The sequence below is a fragment of the Haliaeetus leucocephalus genome, unplaced genomic scaffold (assembly GCF_000737465.1).
Source record: "Haliaeetus leucocephalus isolate CR32 unplaced genomic scaffold, Haliaeetus_leucocephalus-4.0 Scaffold964, whole genome shotgun sequence".
NCBI classification, from domain to species: Eukaryota; Metazoa; Chordata; class Aves; order Accipitriformes; family Accipitridae; genus Haliaeetus; species Haliaeetus leucocephalus.
The window spans coordinates 3,838,080-3,858,761 of record NW_010973400.1 but is presented as its reverse complement, the minus strand read 5'-3'; the positions used below and the strand labels follow the sequence as shown (position 1 = coordinate 3,858,761).

General features: G+C 44.3%; 1 protein-coding gene and 1 pseudogene across 1 annotated transcript in view; one reads left to right on the top strand and one right to left on the bottom strand.

The window, feature by feature from the left end:
• Nucleotides 1–20,682, bottom strand: part of GPR116 (G protein-coupled receptor 116) — a 47,593-nt gene that overhangs the window by 21,924 nt on the left and 4,987 nt on the right. Inside the window, exons 2-6 of the mRNA XM_010584280.1 lie at nt 6,725–6,863; nt 5,243–5,371; nt 2,972–3,032; nt 1,618–1,788; nt 133–312 (exon numbers count right to left, since the gene is read on the bottom strand). Of these exons, the coding sequence (XP_010582582.1) occupies nt 133–312; nt 1,618–1,788; nt 2,972–3,032; nt 5,243–5,347 (517 nt within the window). The 5' untranslated portion in view covers nt 5,348–5,371; nt 6,725–6,863. The remainder of the gene's footprint in view (nt 1–132; nt 313–1,617; nt 1,789–2,971; nt 3,033–5,242; nt 5,372–6,724; nt 6,864–20,682) is intronic.
• Nucleotides 10,912–11,179, top strand: LOC104842172 (annotated as a pseudogene).

Sequence of the window (20,682 nt, the reverse complement as noted above, 5' to 3'; positions counted from 1 at the left end):
TTCCACATTCATAGGCAATGTGGTAGCCAGCTCAGTCCTGACGTGCTGCTTTATTACACCTTTAACACTATTCCATCTTCTAACCAGTATATGAGTTGTACAACAATGAAGTTCAGCACTGTTTCTCCTTACCTTCAGTCTGAGGCTCACAGTAAGGCCCGCAAAAAGGCTTTTCCATCACGTAGCTGCAGGGCAGGTCGGGTGCTAGGCTGACAGAAGGGCAGGTTATCAAGTCACCGCACACTGCACTTGGCCAGGCATATCCTTTTTCACAAGAACAACAGCTCTTGTTCTCACCGCTGAGCAGACAGACTAGTGTCAGAGAGAGAAATGCTATGAGAATAGTAAGCGGGCATAACTTACTGCTTATTTACCCTGCTGTATCTTTATACCAGTGATCTCAACTAAATGTTGCCCTTCTTGTGAGTTCACTTGAATGATGCAACTTGATGATCTGATGCCTTGCAAATCTTACTATACTAATAATAAATGACTAACCAGAAATGGGAACCAGACTGGTAACAGGGATAAGTCTGATCAATTACTTTTAAGTAATTGAATGGAGATGTGAAGCCTGATCCTAAAAATTTACCTGGCATATTGGCCAGCATCCTATGATAGTTTGCAGATTGGATATTTCTATATTACCTGAGCTGAAAGCAAATGCATAGGGTTTTAAAGATTGTAAGAGCATGTAATGGTCATTCAAAGTCTCAGTGGCTAGTGAGGTGCTGTGTCATTCCGACTGTATCCTGACAGATGTCGCATGAGAGAACGTAACATTACCACAAAGTGCTTTAAAACCAGATATTATCTCTAATAAAAAAACCCCAACACTTCACTGTAAGTTTTTCTGCTCTTAATGTGCCATTGGCAAAGTAAGATATTAACAAAGTGATTTTCACACATTGCAGGTGACCCTGAAGGCCTTTCAAAGATCCGTTTGCATGTTGTTTTGAGAGCTGATGAACGCTTCCTTTCACTGCTTTATGGGCCAGCAATAAGAAGGTACCAAATATCCTCTGCTGTTGTAAATGTTCAGTGCATTTGCATATCCTCTGCTGTATTAGTTACTTGGATGTGAAGTTGCACAACCACAACTCATGTAATAAAACCTGTCTGATATCTTGACCTGTAAGAATACATATAGTGAGTTATATCAGGAAAAGACTTCATCTCATACAGCCTGTCTCTGTCAGGGTCAGAGTACAGCCTCTTACAGTGATTTACGTTCCAAATGCAAGTGGAGGGAAGTAAACAGTCTGATAACCTCTGTCGCAGCTTCCTGAAGCTTGAAAGTAACTCAGACTGCTTGTTAGTCAAACTGGAGCAAAGTCCTTTGGCTCAGGCTTCCTCTGGTTTTGTCCCTTCCTTAGTAAAAGAAAAGCATTCAGGGCTATTCCTAATGTCAACATTATGGAAAGACCAGTGGCGGGATGCAGATAACAAAACACGCTGTTGTGTGCTAGAGCTTCAGTCTTGTTGAGTCTTTCAGTAAGCAGCAGAGACAGTTCAGTTTTGTTGATTTCTAAGCATGATGGATGGTAAAACAGGGAGAGATCAAATACTGGCAAAAAAGTACATCACCCAGAATATAAAAATAAATAACCAACCCACCTGTTGTAATGTCGATCTTTGAAACTGTCATTTCTACATTTGAAATATTTGTTGAAATTGGAAGACTAAGTTTTTTGAAATACTCTTTGACTGGCTCCAGAAAACATGAATCCATAAGGCTTACTTCAATGTCAACGGTGTACTCTAGAGGGCGAAGGTCAAAAATAAGTACTAAAAGAGAAATAGTATGAGACTGCAAAGCTGTGTGTGAGGGTAAATCATAAATTGATGGCTTCTGTTTCAGCATTTGGGCTCTGTTGCTATTTAATGGTAGCTTAATGTGGCATTCTGCTTAGGAAATCTTCTTGATTCCTACTCAGCAGATATTCTGCACATGTTTTATCTGCTGCTTGTCTGAAAAAAGCCAGATTTCTTTGCTCTCAGAGCAATAGGAAGCTGATATAAATGACATAATATATACAGAGAAAAGCTGTATCATCCTTTCTCTTTTTTGACTCAGCAAGTGGATGGGTTGTCAACCACAGACTGAAGCCATACAGGATTATCTTGTGGCCCGTGTCCTCCTAAGAGGCTTGGGGTTTTTTCTACACCGTGTATTTAATCTTGCATAAAAACTGAGCTCATATATGTCAGTCTCTGACCAGACAAAAGTTTCCACCTCTTTTGTTTGTGCCTTTACTACTGTACTGGTTTTGGCTGGGGTAGAGTTAAATTTCTTCATAGTAGCTTGTATGGGGCTATGTTTTGGGTTTGTAATTAAAACAGTGTTGATAACACAATGTTTTAGTTATTGCTGAACAGTGCTTACACAGTATCAAGGCCTTCTCTTTTTCCCACTCTATCCTCCCAGCAAGCAGGCTGGGGGGGCACAAGAAGCTGGAAGGGGACACAGCTGGGACAGCTGATCCCAACTGACTAACATGATGTCACACACCATATGACCTGGAGCGTGACGTCCACACCATATGACATCACACTCAGCAATAAAAGCTGGGGGAAGAAGAAGGGAGGGTAGGACGTTTGGAGTGATGGCATTTTGTCTTCCCAAGTCACCGTTAGGCGTGATGGAGCCCTGCTGTCCTGGAGATGGCTGAACACCTGCCTGCCCGCGGGAAGTGGGGAATGAATTCCTTGTTTGGCTTTACTGATTAAACTGTCTTTATCTCAACCCATGAGTTTTCTCACTTTGAGCCTTCTGATTCTGTCCCCCATCCCGCTGGGGGAGAGTGAGTAAGCAGCTGGGTGGTGCTTAGCTGCTGGCTGGGGTTAAACCACAACAACTACTTCTCCTTGATGATCAAAGTTCAGTATCTCAAGAGCTGCTGTCCCCAACAGTGATTTCACCCTCAGCTTACTAGGAACCTGCTCTGTTACCATACATATGTGTACATACCGTTTCGCTTCTGCCTTTGCATCTCTGACTGGAAGCTTTCCTCTCCTAGCACGCTGTCAGTCTGTGGAAAAAAGAGAGTGAAGCTCTGTGAAAAAACAAAGTGAGGCTCTAGCTGCTGTTGTTGGCATGAAAGAATTAGTGAAGAAAATACCGGCATAGATCATTTTTTCCCCTCCCTCAATCTTTGGTCCTCCCTGCCCCCCTTTTCCTCTTTAAACAGAACATTTATATCTTCCAAGCAGGGAAATGTTAAACAGCAGCTGAGGGATGTACTGAGTTTGCAGGTCTCTCTTTGTGTGTCTCTGCAAGGCAATTGTTTCAGCTTAGCAGAAATTCTGTGTCTGAGCTGCAAACTGGCTATGGGGCTGATGTAGTGCTCTCAGTCCTGCGCCAGCCTTGCAAACTGTTTGGGAGATCTGGCCACTCAGCCTTTGAATCCAGAAAGTGGACTCCTATTACCCTTTGCGTTCCTCTTTCCTCTGAGCTTCCAATTCTGCAGCAGCAAAGCCAGCCTGAGCAGCAGTAGAAAGGGGATTGAACTGTCTTGGCTCCAGCTCAGGTGTCAGGTCAGCTCTTTTGTGGGCACACAGTTGACCAGGGTAGTAGTGGCACAATTTCAGTATGGTTGGGTTCACACAGGGTGCAGCCAAGTGAGATGCAGACCATCTTATTTTTTTAATCATGCTCTAAAAATACATTGGCACCACAGTTAGCAAGAAAGGCTGAAGAACAAGCAAAGACGCAGGCAGGAAATTTGCAGCTTTGCCAGTTTCTTGAGTCCTACTGAAATCTTTATTTACAGAAAGAGTGAATAGCTTGGCAACTCTTAAGTCATCTCTTTACATAAAGGAACCATCTGGTGTGTGATTAGAGCTGGGCTTCGTATCGCCACTGTGCTGGCAGTGAAGATCCCAAGGCGCATTGGCATTTTTGCACTGCTAGGGGTACTACCTTTCAGCTTAGAGGTTAGCTGCAAAAGTTACAGAAAGCCCACTGCAATCCACTTCTTCCCCCAGGTTTGGTCTCAGTGGTTTCCTTTTTTAATTATTCTCCCAAACAGCTACAGGGTATTGCTATGTCATTAAATACTTCACATATTTCACACTATTAAGTGATTCATTTGCAGGATCAACGATGGATCAATGGTGCTAAAAAATACAGTGTTACTCTTTTCATGAAAATGCCTAAGTGCTGAGCTGGAGACAGTTTGAAAAAAACAGAGCAAACAAGATACTTGCTCACTATTAGACATTTGCCAAAGAGCAGACAGTGCTGCTTGAGCCAGCTATATCTTGGTTTGCCAAGACAAGGGATAGTGGCAGAAACAGCTTAAGGAGTTCACACCTTTCTCTTCACCTCTTCTTGCCTTTTTTTCAACCTGCTCAAAAAAGCATATTGTGTTCTGGTCAGTCCATAAGAACTAAGGTCCCTGTGGTGCTAGGGGCTGAATATAGATGCTAGAATCTGGTTTGCCTTGATAGGGTTCATAATGTAGAAGAAAAAAGAAGTATTTTCTGGTCTAATAATAATTGTGCTAGACCAAGAGCTGGTAGATTTGTAGACTAGTTTTCTTTACTAGACTATATTAACTTCCATTTGTTCAGTCCTTTCGTTTCTCTGTTCCTCTTTTGTCGTTTCTAGTTAGGGACTATTTGTGCGGAAGGTGCCTGTTACCAAATCCCTATATAGGACAAAGCACAAAACAGATTTCCATAATTCACACTATAGTGAAGCAAAAGTGGTACGTGAGAATTATTGAAAAAGTGGGAAACTGAAGTAGAGCCTGAGTCCAAGCACAACATCTAAACACAAGTCACTCAGGGGTGGCATTTTGGTGATGTGTACTCATGTCTGACTGCCAAGAGACTCCTGTCACCTACCTGTAAGGACGTCTGTGCCTAAGCTAGTTTTGTTGACTTAATTGGTTTCTGTCTCTCATAGGGCGGGTGAATCCCATCCAGGAACAGTGCCCACATAACTGTCACCTAGGCTTAGCTCCAGGGACAGCAATTTACATCCCTTGCAGACTAACACAAGTGAGAAACCAGAAGTTTTGCTCAGTTCCTTCTGGAGAGGCTTTAAGACTGGGAAGCAAGAAAAGCCCAGTTCCTGGATTTCTCCATCTCTTTTACACACTGGGGAGACTCTGGGTTCAGTTTTCCCACCTGATCTTATACTGACGTCCTCTGAGGTTTTGTAAAGAGCTATAGCAGCTGGGTGCTACAAGCAGAGACCAAATGAAAACCAGTGGGGCTGGGAAAGGATACTCACTATGTATTGGATGAATGGATGAAAGTTTGAGTCCTGTGATGTCTGGCAACATGCTGTGACCAGTAGAAATAGGCAGTGGAGACCTGCAGTAATTGGGGATGGCATTTTGTCCAGTGACTGCTGTACAACCTGAGAGGAGAATGAAGCAAAAGAATCAGGGAATTTTCAGCTGACTCACACAGTAGGAAATACCAGAACACTCTACAAAAACAGTACGTTCAGACTTTTTCAGCACATTCTGCCTGTTTGCTCCATCCAAGACAGAGCATGCAACAAGGTCTATAATTATTCTTCTGCCACTGTCACTAGACTGTTTCCCTCATATCTCCTTTTTTTCACGTCAGCTGTACCTACTCAAAATGGAGGGAGAAAGAAATCACTTGGAGAAAGCAGAGTCCTAAGCAGATTCCTACCAGGGACAAATGAGGTGCTAGAAATTCATCTGCCATGAGAAAAGTTGACTTTGGGTCTTCAAATATTCCTCGCAGTGGTACTTGACAAATGCACAGTCAGAACATGAGGGAATAGTTAAAAATGTTGCTGTAAGTGAGGGCCTGTCCTGCTGCAGCAGTGAGAGCTCTGCTACCAGCCATGTCCCACTCTGGAGAGGGATTAGTAACATCATGGGCTCAACTAGAGATTTCTGTGTGTTTGTAACCCCTTGGCTAACAAGGGAAACAATGAAGAGTGGTATCTCTTGGTAAAAATCCATGTTTTTCTGAGGTTTTATCTCCATTAATTGTACTGAAGTTAACAAGTAAATAACCTGGAACCCATGAATACTGACACACCAGATTATAATGTGGTGCCTGAAATCAAAACCCAGAAAAAAACCATCTTCTCCAGCTCATTAATACCTAAGCTAATTTACTCATGCAATAGACTGGATGATGAAACATAAAAGGAGAGGCAAAACATGCATGGACCCTTAAAACGGGTGCTGACACATTTATGCAACCAGAAGGAATAGAGAAAGGGAGCTGAAGAATATGTAAAAATACGTATTTTTCTATGAATATGCACTTTCTGGTTATTCCTTTCTGGTTAACAAAGCACTTCCCTACCTCCAGAATGAGCAGCTAGTAGAGAGCTACAGGAAAAAGCAGAACCAAAGCAGATTGCAAAAATCATTTTAAGAAAGGAAAGCACTGAGAAAAGACTCTTAAGAACAGTACTGAACAGTACCTGAGTGGATAACATCAGCTTGATTAAAATCATGAGCTTTTGTAAAATTATGATCTTTTTGTATTGAAGAGTCTGTTCATACAAACTCAGGCTTTGAAAGGCTGTGAATCACCAGGTGAAAGCAGAAAAATCAGCCCCTCCTGAGCTGATAATGAACATTGGCAATGGATGCCTATTGCCACCATATTGCATATGAGAGCTGGTGCTCCCAAGTAGACAGGGAGCTTCATGGTGACTTTCCTCCTCAAAAGAGCCAGTGACAGAAAATTATAATATGAACATGATCTGTAGTCTCACCTTGTGAAAGGATAGAGGACAGCAATGAGCTTATAGCCAAGCAATATAGTTGATGTCACTGACACGAGTATCCAGCAGGGATTTGTCAGGGTTTCTCACTAAAGGTAGTTCTGCAGTGAGACTTCACCTGGATACTGACCTGGTTAAAAGGTAGGAGGCAAAAGTAGGAAGAAATTATTTGCTTTTCCAATAGAGAGATGTCATCACCAGAGCTCCGCAGGAACATGGGTGTAAGCCTGTGTCTTACCCTGTGTTCTCAAGTGATGTGGAAAAGGCAGTGATTAGTGATACAACACTGGAAAACTTTAAATGATTGAGAGTAACAAAAGGGAAGTCTGCCTGTGAATATCTGCATAGGGATTGCAGGATACTGAGTGACTGGGTCATGAAATTCATGAAATTCAGCACTGATAAGTGTAAGGTAGAAAGAAAGCATCCTGACATTATGTATTCTGTGATGGACTCTGAACTATTATCACTTAGAAATGGGGTCTCAAGAAACGTCAACTGAATTCTGAGGTGCAATTAAAAAAAGAAAATTAATTTTAAGATATTCTAGGGTAGCAACAGAGGAAAAAAACCCAAACACCAGGAGACTGTGCTAGCTAGACATTTGAGCTGATCCAGTATGGCTGCTCTTATGTTCCTATATAGGAATAACCAGAAAGCAAGACATCTCACTGATTCAGAATATCTTCCCACTCCACCCCAAAATCCATTAAAAAAAAGACTGTTACAGGCTTTTGTTATCCAATAGATGAATGGCTGGCAGAATTGGGGTGGGGGGGTGGGGGGGAAACCTAGGGAAATATTTCTTCAGTTTCCTGGGCATGTCCATCAGTATTCTACATCCAGCATCTACAGGAAAGACTATTTTGAAGACATCATGCACTTGTGACAACCTAAAGACTTCCATGGATCTGGGTGATCCCAAGACCAAGATGGATCAAAACGGATCAAGGGGGAAACACTGCCAAGTTATAAGCTGTGACACAAGTCCCTGAGATAGTGACATGACACAGTAATAGAAACACTAACAAAGCAAAGTTTTCTGATAGTTTTGTATATACAGCATATGCTCACAGCATATGGTACATTAGCTTGATCTATACAAAGAACTTATATTTCATTGATAACAGGTTGATGAAACAGATAATAGAAAGGAAAAATGGTCATTAAGCAAAATTTATGATGAGGTTAAACAGCATCTGCTACAGTTTTGCATGCATCTTTTGCAATGGTCACAAATCTGCATCAAACTTTAGCTGGTAAAACAGAAGATAAGTGGACATATTCATCATTTCTCAAACAAACTGTCTCCTGGGAGGCAATAATTATGTTTGAGTTATAAAGCCCCAGAGAGCTGAAGAAACCCAGGTTTGCTACCAAATCTCTTCTTCTCCGCAGCATTCAGGTTGAAAAATGTTCTTTAAAGTTAGCTCTAAAGTGCAGAAGATACCTAGAGGTAAATAGCAAGGTCTCACTTTAACCCAGGACACAGGTGATCTACGTGACCTTCTTTTTCTGTAAGTTTCTCTTTTTCATAAATGTTGCAAAATAATTACACCCTCTCTTGCAAATGCACCCAGCACAATAGTTACCATCGCATATATTTCAGAAAATAAACAAGACACCCAGAGATATAATATCGTTTACCTTCTCAGGTGATTCAAAGAAAAGATCTTCTAATTAGATCTCCTGCTTTCTACTACAGCCCAGGCTGCTGTCTCAAAGGGAAACCAAGACACAGGAACTTGTATAATTAGCTGAACACGTTATTACTGCCCAGAAAAAGTCGCCTCTAGAGCCTGTACTCAATTTTCAAGTGTGAGGCTGACCAGAGATGCCACTGCAGAAAAGCCACAAGGCATTTTAAGAGGAGATATTTCCTGATACCATTCATCAGGTAGTTCTCATTGTTTCCCCCTGCACTGATCTAAGTCCTTCAGTGTCTTATCTGCGGATTAGTTTATCAAGTGGACTAACTTGTTCTGCTTCTGTTACTCACCTGCTTTGTTCTAACAAAAGAGGGTGTTGAGGCCTGAAAACAGTAAAATCATGTTTTGTAGCTATGGAAAAATGTCTGTGGGCTTTGATTTAAATAACAAGGGAGGAAAACCCTGAAGTTTTCCCACCGGAGCTGGCAGCATGCTCACTGTGGGCTGGACCTGGAAGGCACTAGGGACATGGGTTGGTGCCCTTAGACAAGCTGCAGAGAGAAGCAGACCTACGGCTCTGATGGCTCCTGTGGAAGGTGGGGAAAAGCAGGAAATTCCCAGAAACTAGGGGAAACTCTGATGTGTTATGTATCTACCTTGAACAAAATCTGGAGCCAGAAACCCACTGCACAAACAGGGGACATCTGTCCAAATAACAACGGGGGCCTTGGCCCTACAGTGTTCAATCACAGCCAGTTTATCAATGGAATTTGTTTCCACAGCACTGTGTGTGAGACAGTGACTCACTGAACTTGTGCAATTTCTGTGGAAAAGCCTAGGATTAAACTCGTGTTATGGGGGATTATTTTTTAAACAGTGTTTAATTCAGGAGATAAGTCTATGGGAAGACCTCCTGTTCCCCTACAGACTGGAAGCAGTCCCTGTGGAGACCCTGACTTCTCGTAAGAAGTCCATGGGAAAGCAATAGACTCGTGGGGTAGGCAGATGTGCCCCAGGATCTCCAGAGCCACCATGCAGGAGCTGAAGTCCACGTGGCACACACCAGGCCATCCCAAAAGAGCACACGTCTCCAAGGTAGACAACTGAGTCAAGCTGTAAATGCCACTCATTGTCATACCGCAGAAGGAAAACAGAAGCAAAAAAGTCAGTAAGGTGTCTGATAAGGTGTCGTGCCTTTCCCATTTCTACGCTAGTTCCCAAATTAAGGCGTTGTGACATTGTGGCTGGTCCAGCAGTTACAACAGGGTCATGTTGCCGGCTGACATTGGCTGTTTCAGGGGAAGAGGATGGACGGCTGTCATGGCAGCCCTGGGCATAGTTTGGGTGGCTCTTGATGTCATCTGTCTAGAGCAGTAGTGGTCATTTCTGTGTCACAGTGAGCTTGGACCAGGTCTTCAACCTCTTTCTGTTGTGAGTGTGCTGGTTGCTCCATTTCTAACAGCCCTAAGACATGTCACCGCATTTTGCCTCTTGCTGGGTCTGAGTCATAAAAAGCAAAATGTGTGTTTAGCAAAGTTGGCCCTTCAGGCTTTGCAGCTGCCAGCATTTACTGCAGATGCTAAGGATATCATGGCATGTGACTGTAGACTTCTCTTCAATGAGCCATCTTGAGGGTGTATTGTCCTTGGCAGCAATACAGCCTACTCCTGTTCCCTATTCTGCAAACCTGGTCACCTGCTCCTCCCCACAACACGGTGAGTCAGCCCTCCGCCTGCCATTCTGCAGCAGTTTTAAGGTGATTAAATTGGCATGACTGATGCCCTGGTTGCCCTTACAGCTTGTCCCCACTCTTACAGTGGCATTGGTCTGGTTTATTGCCCACCCAAGCTGGTTCAAGAACCTGAACAAGCAGAAAACCAAGGCTACATCTACAGCACTAAATGCAACCACCTCTCTCTCTGCTGGCAGGTTTTACTGCTGGCCTTGTGCTGGTGCCTTCCAGACCCCTCTCTGAGCCAATTTAACTCACTGTCCCTGCAGCAAACTAAACCAGCAACAAGGTGTCTAGCTTGCTTTCATCTGAGTGAGTTTAATCAGCTCAGAGAAGGGCCCAGTGAGTGTCAGGGCCAGAGCAAGGAGAGGAGCAGATTCGTGGCCCCAGGCAGGGAAGGGGGAAGGAACAGAGGTGGGCAGGAGGGTAAGGAGAAGGAGGACCTCTTCCTTTCTGCCCTGGCAAGCAGTTCAGCATGAGTCCGTGGTCTATCCCTACAGAAACAGTTGTGTAGTTTTCACGCAGTGTTGCTCCCTTGGCTGTCTCCTTGCAGGTTTAGATAAGCAGCAGTGCCAGCACAGAGGATGGGGTGAAGAGGAGGGCAGCCTTGCCTTAGACCAAGTTAGCTGTGGTTGATCCATACCTTTCACATTGCCAGCCCTTGACTGGAAAAGCAGTCTTATTTAAGCCCTTCCCACCCCTGCCCCCCCCTTTTTTTATTGCTGTGGCGTTCAAACAATTTTAACCAACAACACCAAAAGCAGTTGAATAGGTGAGTGAATCACAGGCTGTAGAATATGGGTGGACAATTATTGGAATCTGATCAGACCAAGCTGTTCTGAGTTTCTCAGAACATACAATGAACTTACAGAAAACTGCTTCCTGGATTGCATAAAGGATTTCACTAGCAGAGAGGTTAAACCAGAAGAGATTACTTGCTCAGACCACTGCCTACAGGAGTATTTTAAAATGGTACAAAGGATCTCCATGAGATTTCAGGAGTACCATATTCAGCAGAATGAAGCTCTGACAGCTAAAGCAGGACTGCTTGGCCAAACTTGTTAGACCACAGCATTCTGTTCACCTTGGGGTGTGGGAATGGGAAAGAATGTCAGCAAGGTGAAAGGGTTCTGTAAGAGAGGGTTTCTCCTCAAGACACTGTATCATCAAACCACAGCCTAAAAGTATGAGAAATCTTGGTTCACTTTGCAGGACAATGTGAAAATTGCACAATGTCAGAGCATTAGGTATGTAATCAACTTGGTATGTGAGCACAGGGGGACGTCCTGGTCATCCTGCTGTTTTTTTCCTGTATGCATTCATCACGTACTGTCAAGTCACCAGAAACTGTGAACTTCCTGGATTTTAAAGTTTTAAAGTTTCAAAGTTTCAACCTCAGAACACTTTTGGTTTCAACATCTGAGACTTAGAGAGACTTCACAGGCTCAAGAAAGCAAGCAAAAGGTGTGTTAGAGGATCTCTGCTCTGAATGAGGAGCACTGATCCAAAACAAGGCAGAGCTACATTGATCCTGTAATTGACTGGAAATGTGCTGTTACAAAAGCATGTGAACACACTGCATATGGCATGAACAAAATACACCAGGGTAATGTTCCCACATAGGTGCAACTTGAGAGATACTGTTCAAAGCAAAAATAAATGTGGAAACAATTTAGATATGAAGTTAACAAGATACAGCCCTCTTGACTCACCAATCTTCATTCCAGTCCTGGCTGTTAACACTTCAGTCTCATCTCTGGAGTCTAACCTCAGCAATTTGTGTAATCAAATCCTGTTGCCACTTGTATCCCAAACTCAGAACAAGATGGCAAAACCTCTAAGAAGCTGGATGCAACACTGTAGGTTCTTACACCATTTTCTGTTCTTAATATTTTTTAGCCTGAACTTTGCATGGTCAGCCTCTCAGAGAGCTGTGTTTTAGAAATGGAAGGACAGAGTGAATCCCAAGCATATTGGAACTAATAGGCAGATTCCTTTGAGATAAAAGGTTTGGGGGTGAATCTGGTGATGCCTGGGGCTTCATTTATTATCCCTCTCTCACACGACTTTATATAGTCTTGGCCACCTCAGTCTTGCAGAAAAGAATCTGGAGGGAGTCCTAGCAAACAGCTACCTAAATCTACTCAGCATGATGATGTTGAAAATAAGGCTAATCTCATTCTGAAGTTTATTAACAAGTATTTTTAATTTAGGACCTGGAAGGTAACAGAAGTGCTCTACTTGATGCAATTGATGCTTTGGCTGGAGTGCTGCGTCCAGATGTTGCTGTATTGGAGAGCATCCAAAGGAGAGCCACGTGAATGCTAAGACATGAGCAGAGCATGACCTTGTGAACGGGTTGAAGGTTGTTTGGTTTAGACAGGACATGACTCAGGTAAGGACACAATAAATCTGTCACCTGGTAAAGGACTGACATAAATGTTCACAGTGACAGCTTGGTGAAGGGTGATGTGAAATCACACAGTCTGAAGCAAAGATAAGTATGTTGGTGATTATGGAAAATGTGTAATTGTAAAGGTTAGAAGCACTGCATTAGGCTACCCAGGGAAGCCACAGAGTTGCCTTCACTGGAGGTTTTTAAGAACAGGCAATGAAATTGCTGACATGGAAGAGAGCCATTGGTTCTGCCTCCATGTGAGTTTGTGGCAATGGGGCACCAGGTAGGTGGTTTACTGACCTCTTCCAATTCCCTCTGTTTCTTTACACTGCTTCAATTTCTGTGCAATGAATGAGTTCAAAGAGATTCAGAGGAGACATGCAAGACCACCAATCTGTGTACTCAGAGCTGTGTTTGGACTTTGCTATATCCATCTTCGACAAGTTCAGGAATTCCTTTCTGGAACTCTCCAGCACAACATTCCCACTGGTTTAAGCACAGAGGAGGTGAACTGTATCTACAGCCTTATCAAGGGTTTTCCTGAAATGGTATTTCCAGAGGAGGGATCTGATTCACACCGTTTTCTACATCAAGTCACATTTTCCATCCTTGTTTACAAAGTATATACTTTTACTTCTTGACCTATGACTTTAAATTCCTTTATTCCTCTGTAAGCTTCCTGTGAATTGCTGATGACCTTTTTACACACTCAAATAGTCTACAAGGAAAATGGAAATAATTTAGTCCCAGCTATCTGCAGATCAGGCTCAAATCATACCATGACCAAGCAGTACTTCCTGCAAGAAGAAAATAACTCTGCAAGACTCATGTTTGCAAGGCACAGTAGCTGGAATAGGAACCACTCAGCCAGATAATTGACAGCACAGAAAATATTGCCCAGCCGAATGGCCAAATTATCATATCCTTCAAGCACTCCTAATGCTCTGAGACCAGCCAACAGAACTTTCCATGAACATTTTCAACATAGTCTGGACAGTACCAGCCAGCCCTTGAACATCATCCTAGCCCTCCCGGAACAGTTCATAGTTGGACTTACTGCTTTTCAGTGGAGAATAGCAATCTGCTGGATCAGTGACGGTATTCTGACATGAATAAGCATTAACTGCAGTAGTTATTGGCTAAGCATTAACTCAGGGAAGGAGGAAGGTGAGAAACAGTCTGCCACATTTGGCAAGACATTAGCACTGTCCCAGTTGCTGGCTAGCTGTAGAGTTGACCTGGCTGGGAAGCTACCACGCTAATGCTAGACCTCTGGCCTGCCTCTCTCATGGGGCTAGGTAACAAAGTTCACCTGCACTTACAGCCATTTCGTTATGGATAGGAAAGGTCTGCTGAAGAATAACTTTTCTTCAGAGTAGGTACCCCCATCTTTGGCAGGGAGATGATGCTCACGTGGCTCATGGCGTCTGTCACCTTACCAGTGTAGCATGGCGCAGAGAAACCTGGGTTGTACCAGAGCCAGAAGTAGTATGTTGTTGGCATGCTGTAAAATACCTTGCAGCAGGGTTTGGTAGCTCACGTCTGGTGGCCAGACTGCTTGTATAGAGACTCTCACAGCCCTACAGGTCATTACTTGGGTTCCCTAGCTCAGGTAACCTCTGTTCACTCGGCAGGACATGGCTTATTCTACCTTATCCTTCAGTCTGACTCCCAGATTTCCACTCTCTTGTCTCTTACAGGCAGACACATTTGGTAGCGTCTCTTAACCTGCCTGGCTATGTCTTCTTTCTAGAGTCTTTGGGACATCATTTTTCATTTGATACCAGACTTAATGATGAGAAGATTTCCTGGTTCTGGATGCATCTGAAGCAGTGTCCAGTTCCCAGGCTTCCCAGTACGAGAGAGACATAGACATACTAGAGTGAGTCCAGCAAAGGGCCACAAAGATCATTAAGGGGCTGGAGCATCTGTCATACCAGGAGAGGCTGAGAGAGCTGGGACTGTTTAGCCTGGAAAAGGAAAGGCACAGGGGGATCTTGCCAATGTCTATAAATAACTGATGAGGGCAACTAAAGAGGCACCCACCCTGGAGTGGCTTTTTTTGGGTAGGAGTGTGAATGCAGAAGTGTAAGTTGAAACAAGTATTTCTGTGTCAGAATACACAGAGTTATCCATCTTCATGCAGCCATCCCAGATAGAGGTATTTTATTCCTGTTGGCTGAAACTTTTCTATATTCTGTGTCTGGGAACATGGCCCCTCTTGTGCAGAAGTAGAGATGAACACGCCTTTGGTGTCAGTGGTAAAGAGGATAATGAACAACTCTGTAGCCACAACATGTCTTCAGCCAGCAGAGTTCTTTGTGAGGTGATCAGCCCATGATCAGCCCCATAAGACACGTCCTGGGTCACTGAGGTTATGACCCCCCTGTGTGGTTGGCCTCCTATATTCTGCTTTAGAGGTTTGTCAAGCCTCATTGTAAAAGCAGTTAATTCTGTGTTTTTCCTCCTTTGTTCACACTGAGAGACTGTTCCCCCAAACCGTCTAATGAGTACTGGTTGCTTAATGTCATAAACAGTTTTGCACTTGGTTGGATCTAAGGATCCTCTAGCCCAGTTGCTTCTTATCCAACGTGGGCTATCGCAGAGGCCCTAGGGAAGAGTTTTACAAAAGTGAAGTAAGCTTATAGCAGCAGATCTTCAGAATGTTCTTTCCACTTCTGGCTATCAGAGGTACAGGAACTTCTGGAGGCAAAGGCGAGCCCTTGGTGTTTAACAGCCCTTAACGGCCCATTAAGCTTACACAAAATGAAGTAAACTGTAAGAAAACCTAGGAGAATGGCAAATATCCATAAGATCCAGGAGCAAGCAGGCCTAAATCTCCTTTGCTTGCTTTGAATCTGCTGCTCATTAGGGTAAGGTCTGGTCCTTAGTTATCAATCTGGATGGCACACTTGCTCCACAGCCTCGTAGCAGCATACATCACTTTGACATTCCCCATCAGTTGTTTAGGCTGAAAACTCCTGTGTCGTTCTAGCACAACAGCCATCCCACCTTGGTACTTGTTCTGCTCTGCATCTTTCCACTTGGGCTATACGGTTTTTATCACAGAATCATAGAATGGTTTGGGTTGGAAGGGACCACAAAGATCATCTAGTCCAACCCCACTGCCATGGGCAGGGACACCTTCTACTAGACCAGGTTGCTCAAAGCCTCATCCAACCTGGCCTTCAACACTGCCAGGGATGGGGCATCCACAACTTCTCTGGGCAACCTGTTCCAGTGCCTCACCACCCTCACAGTAAAGAATTTTTTCCTAATATCTTATCTAAATCTTCCCTCTTTCAGTTTCAAGCCATTACCCCTTGTCCTATCACTACACTCCCTGATAAAGACTCCCTCCCCATCTTTCCTGTAGGCCCCCTTTAAGTGCTGGCAGGCTGCTGTAAGGTCTCTCTGGAGCTTTCTCTTCTCCAGGCTGAACAACCCCAACTCTCTCAGCCTGTCCTCATAGGGGAGGTGCTCCAGCCCCCTGATCATCTTCATGGCCTCCTCTGGACCCACTTGAGCACGTCCGTGTCTTTCTTATGCTGGGGACCACAGAGCTGAACGCAGTACTCCAGGTGGGGTCTCATACAAATGGAGTAGAGGGGGAGAATCACCTCCCTGCTGGCTAGCTACACTTCTTTTGATGCAGCCCAGAATGAGATTGGCTTTCTGGGCTGCAAGTCTACATTGCTGGCTCATATTCAGGTTTTCATCCACTAGGAGCCCCAAGTCCTTCTCCGCAGGTCTGCTCTCAATCCACTCATTGCCCAGCTTGTATTTGTGCTTGGGAATGCCCTGACCCATGTTCAGGACCTTGTAATTGGCCTTGTTGAACTTCATGAGGTTCGCACAGACCCACGTCTCAAGCCTGTTGAGGTCCCTCTGGATGGCATCCCTTCCCTCCAGCAAGTCAACAACACCACACAGCTTGGTGTCGTCTTCAAACTTGCTGAGGGTGCACTCAGTCCCACTGTCCATGTCACCGACAAAGGTGTTAAACAGTGCTGGTCCCAATACCGACCCCTGACGAACTCCACTCATCACTGGTCTCCACTTGGACATCAAGCTGTTGACTGCAACTCTTTGAGTGTGAGCATCCAGCCAATTCCTTATCCACCACATGTTCCATGCATCAAATCCATGTCTGTCCAATTTAGAGACAAGATGTCATGTTGACAGTGTCAAATGCTTTGCACAAGTCGAGGTAGATGACGTCAGTTGCTCTTCCCTTATCCACCAACACTGTAACCCCATCATAGAAGGCCACCAAATTTGTCAGGCACAATTTGCCCTTAGTGAAGTCATGTTGGCTGTCACCAATCACCTCCTTATTTTCCATGTGCCCTAGCATAGTTTCCAGAAGGATCTGCTCCATCATCTTGCCAGGCACAGAGGTGAAACTGACTGGCCTATAGTTCCCCAGGTCTTCCTTTTTTCCCTTTTTAAAAATGAGGGTTATGTTTTCACTTTTCCAGTCAGTGGGAACTTCCCCAGGCTGCCACGACTTCTCAAATATGATGAATTTTGGCTTAGCCACTTTATCCACCAGCTCCCTCAGGACCCGCGGATGCATCTCATCAGGTCCCATGGACTTGTGCACCTTCAGGTTCCTTAGATGGTCTCAAACCTGATCTTCTCCTACAGTGGGCAGTTCTTCATTCTCCCAGTCCCTGCCTTTGCCTTCTGTGACTTGGGCGATGTGGCTGGAGCACTCTCCGGTGAAGACTGAGGCAAAAAAGTCACCGAGTACCTCAGCCTTCTCCATATCCCTGGTAACCAGGTCTCCCATTTCCTTCTGGAGAAGGCTCACATTTTCCCTAGTCTTCCTTTTATCACTGACAAACTTAGTAAACTCAGTTGTCCCCACGCCAGCATTTTCCTGTGGCTTAAATAGCTCTGCCTCCCTTTAGGCATTTTGGATGAAAGGCCTATGGTGCCATGAGATCTGTGGAGGTGAAGGACATATGGAGAGAGGAACCAGGAGCTGCTAAAGATTAGAAGGAGTGAAGGGAGCAGATATGTGGATACAAGACATTCTAGCTCCATGGCTGCCCAGTAGCTTATAGCAGCTGAGACCTGGTTTATCCTTTTCAAACAGCCACTGATCATTTTTTCAGAGACTTGATTTCTGGGGCTAAAGCCCTTGTTTTCACCGTCTGTCCAGTTTGTTCTTCCTCAGCCACAACAGAAAAGCTTTCCCTTCTGTGCATAAAATATGACCTTTGGGTAGTGCGTAATAAGTTGGATGATGAGACAATGTTTGTTTCGGACATAAAGCACACAATGACTTTAAGAAACACACGCCCAGGCACAACAATATTTCATGGGAGAGTTGGCTGAAAGGGAAAGGGGGGACAGGGGAAGTTGCACTGACCTTAGATAACACATCTGAATGAGAACAAAAACAAAATAAACACAAATTAATCAAGGACTCCAAATCGAATGGCTTAGTGATAAGGATTCAAACAGGCAATAAACAGGCTGCAAGGTACTTCTCTGTGATGTTTGAGGAACTGTGTTATTCCAGCTTTGTGCCTAGCATGGTGCAGAGGGCCAAGCTAGCTGGTATGCTAAGGGATCTGTAGGACTTGATCAGAGGTTTCATTTTCAGGGGGACTGTGGGGACAATTTTTATTTTTTGTGAGTTAGTTGTGTGCAAACAGATGTCATGGAACTCATAAGTGAAGGGATGAATGCTCCCCATGCCACGCGGCACTTTAATATGCCAGGCTGAAAATAGTGGTAGTTGAAACCAAAGTGAAAAAGGCATTTAAATCAGCACTCTACTGGAAAAAGAAAGCCCTGCCCAATTCTTGCCTTCTTCCTGGCATTTCTCCTTCCCCTCTGCTCAGGAGGTTTCTCTCAACTCCAGCTAAGGGCTCCTGCTTGACCTTCATGTTAGAGTTTTGTAGAACAACAACAGGGGAAAAAAAAAGAAAATGCAAAACAATGAGTTCCACTCTGCTATTCCAGCTCTTTGCACGTAGCCAAGTACCATATGATTTAAAGGCTGTGGAAAAGCACATGCCAACACACATTTGCTCACCTCTGATGGCTGGGATGGGAGAAGGGATGTAGCCATGAACTTTCCCTTCTTTTCCTCATCCTTTTTGGAGCATCTGCAGTTATTAGTGGCAGGCCTATCTCACAGCTAGCAGTAACGAAGCAAGAGATTTGGAGCTCAGTACTGTGTGAGTACAGGGAAGGTGGAACTCTCCATGTACTCCCGTAACGGTATAGTGAAGAGTGAGGTCTAACAATATCCGCTGAAGTGGAATTTCCATGGGCTTCAATGAGTTTTGGATTAGGTCCCTAAGTCAGGCCAGCCACGGGTTACTTCTATAGACTGAAGTACTAGAAAGTCTGATGACTGCATGCTTCCTGCTCATTTCGTTTTATTAACCTCTTGATTTTTTTCCTGTTATTGCTGCAAGCACAGCTGGCTGTATAGGAAGCTACTGCAAGTTGTGTAGGTGTCAGCCGTTTGGAGTTTGTATAATCCTGCTCGGGACAGCAGGAGTTTCCTGCCTGAGGGCCTGGCCTGTCACACCTAGCAACAAAAATGTAGAAGTACAAAAATAGCATCTACCTTTTGCACAAAGAATCATATAAATGGAGGGAAATCCCTTAGATCAGTGAAGGCAGGTCTCTGTTGTCCATATCTCATAATTCTCTTCTGTAACGATCAAGCCTGAGAGAAAAAATAATTGTTTATATTTTGTTCCACTGATCTCACTTCCAGCCTTACCGTTTTTGTACTGGTCTGTCTTTCAGAGCACAGGATAACTCAGAAATGCTGAACAGTGCTAGTATTTAACTTCTTTGAAGGTTACACTTGTCTACAATGTTTTCAAAATCATCAGAGCTCTTTCATCTTCATCATTGGCATTAGGTGTGAAATCAAGATAGAATATCAGCAACATACATGGGACTAGTTTGTTTTACTAATGTTCAGAAGACTTTATGGAATATTAGACTTCAGACAGATGTTCAGCCTGGTTCAAAATAACATCATGCTTCAGATTTAGACCAGGGATGTTCCAGGCTTGTGAGCCCCTATGGTGCATGTTGGGCTCACATGGCATAAAAGCACCGCAATGCAAGACAACTTGCATCTGATGGCAGGTTTGCTCATGAGATCCAACACTGAGCTGGGTAGAGGAGTGGCATTTCTCAGGCCCCAGGGTTCCTTCGGAGAGCTTAAACAAACACCTTCCATGAGATGTAGGGCTGGAGTACATAACCTGCTGAGGTCTCTTTCTGCCCTGTTTTTCTAGACCTAGTCAATACTTAGCCTGTTCCCTGTCTCAGCCAATGCCAATGCCAAGATTCACAGAAATGCTTGAAAGAACAGTATGGGCCAGGGGCTGTCCTCAGTCAGCAGCACAGCCTAGGCTGCCTTGTTTTAGAGGGAAAAGGAGAGTTCACGCATATGGAGGTAAGCTGTGCCCTGACAGATGGCCTCAGGGTTAGGGAAAAACTTCAGCCTCTCATGCTACTCTGTTGCTGTCGCATGTGTTTCTTCTAATCCTAGCATGGCCTATGGTAAAATGCACGTTTCAAGATGGGGAATATTCTTCAGCTCCTCTGCCCTCAATGGGACGAGGTTGGTGCCTAACTTTGGGGGTATCTCCCACGGCAAATCTTCAGAGGCACTTGTGTTTCTCTCTGCTGACTGTACAAGCAGGCTAAGTCTTACTTCAGCAGGAATCTCCTCTGCTTCAACACCCTCAAAAGCATCTGCACTTATGTTAGGGACAAGGGAAGCCTCCCTTAACTGCTGTCAGATGGATCAAGCCTTCGCCAAGTTTGGTACTAAGATGCTGAAACACTGCTGTAGCCACCATTGCAAGGCTGTTCAGAAATAAAGCATTTCAGAAAAGAGCAGGAAGCTTTTGCAACAGATTTTCATTAATAGCACAGAACACCTCCCCTATGAGGACAGGCTGAGAGAGCTGGGGTTGTTCAGCCTGGAGGAGAGAAGGCTCCAGGGAGACCTTACAGCAGCCTTCCAGTACCTAAAGGGGGCCTAGAGGAAAGATGGGGAGGGAGTCTTTAGCAGGGAGTGTAGTGATAGGACAAGGGGTAATGGCTTGAAACTGAAAGAGGGGAGATTTAGATAAGATATTAGGAAAAAATTCTTTACTGTGAGGATGGTGAGGCA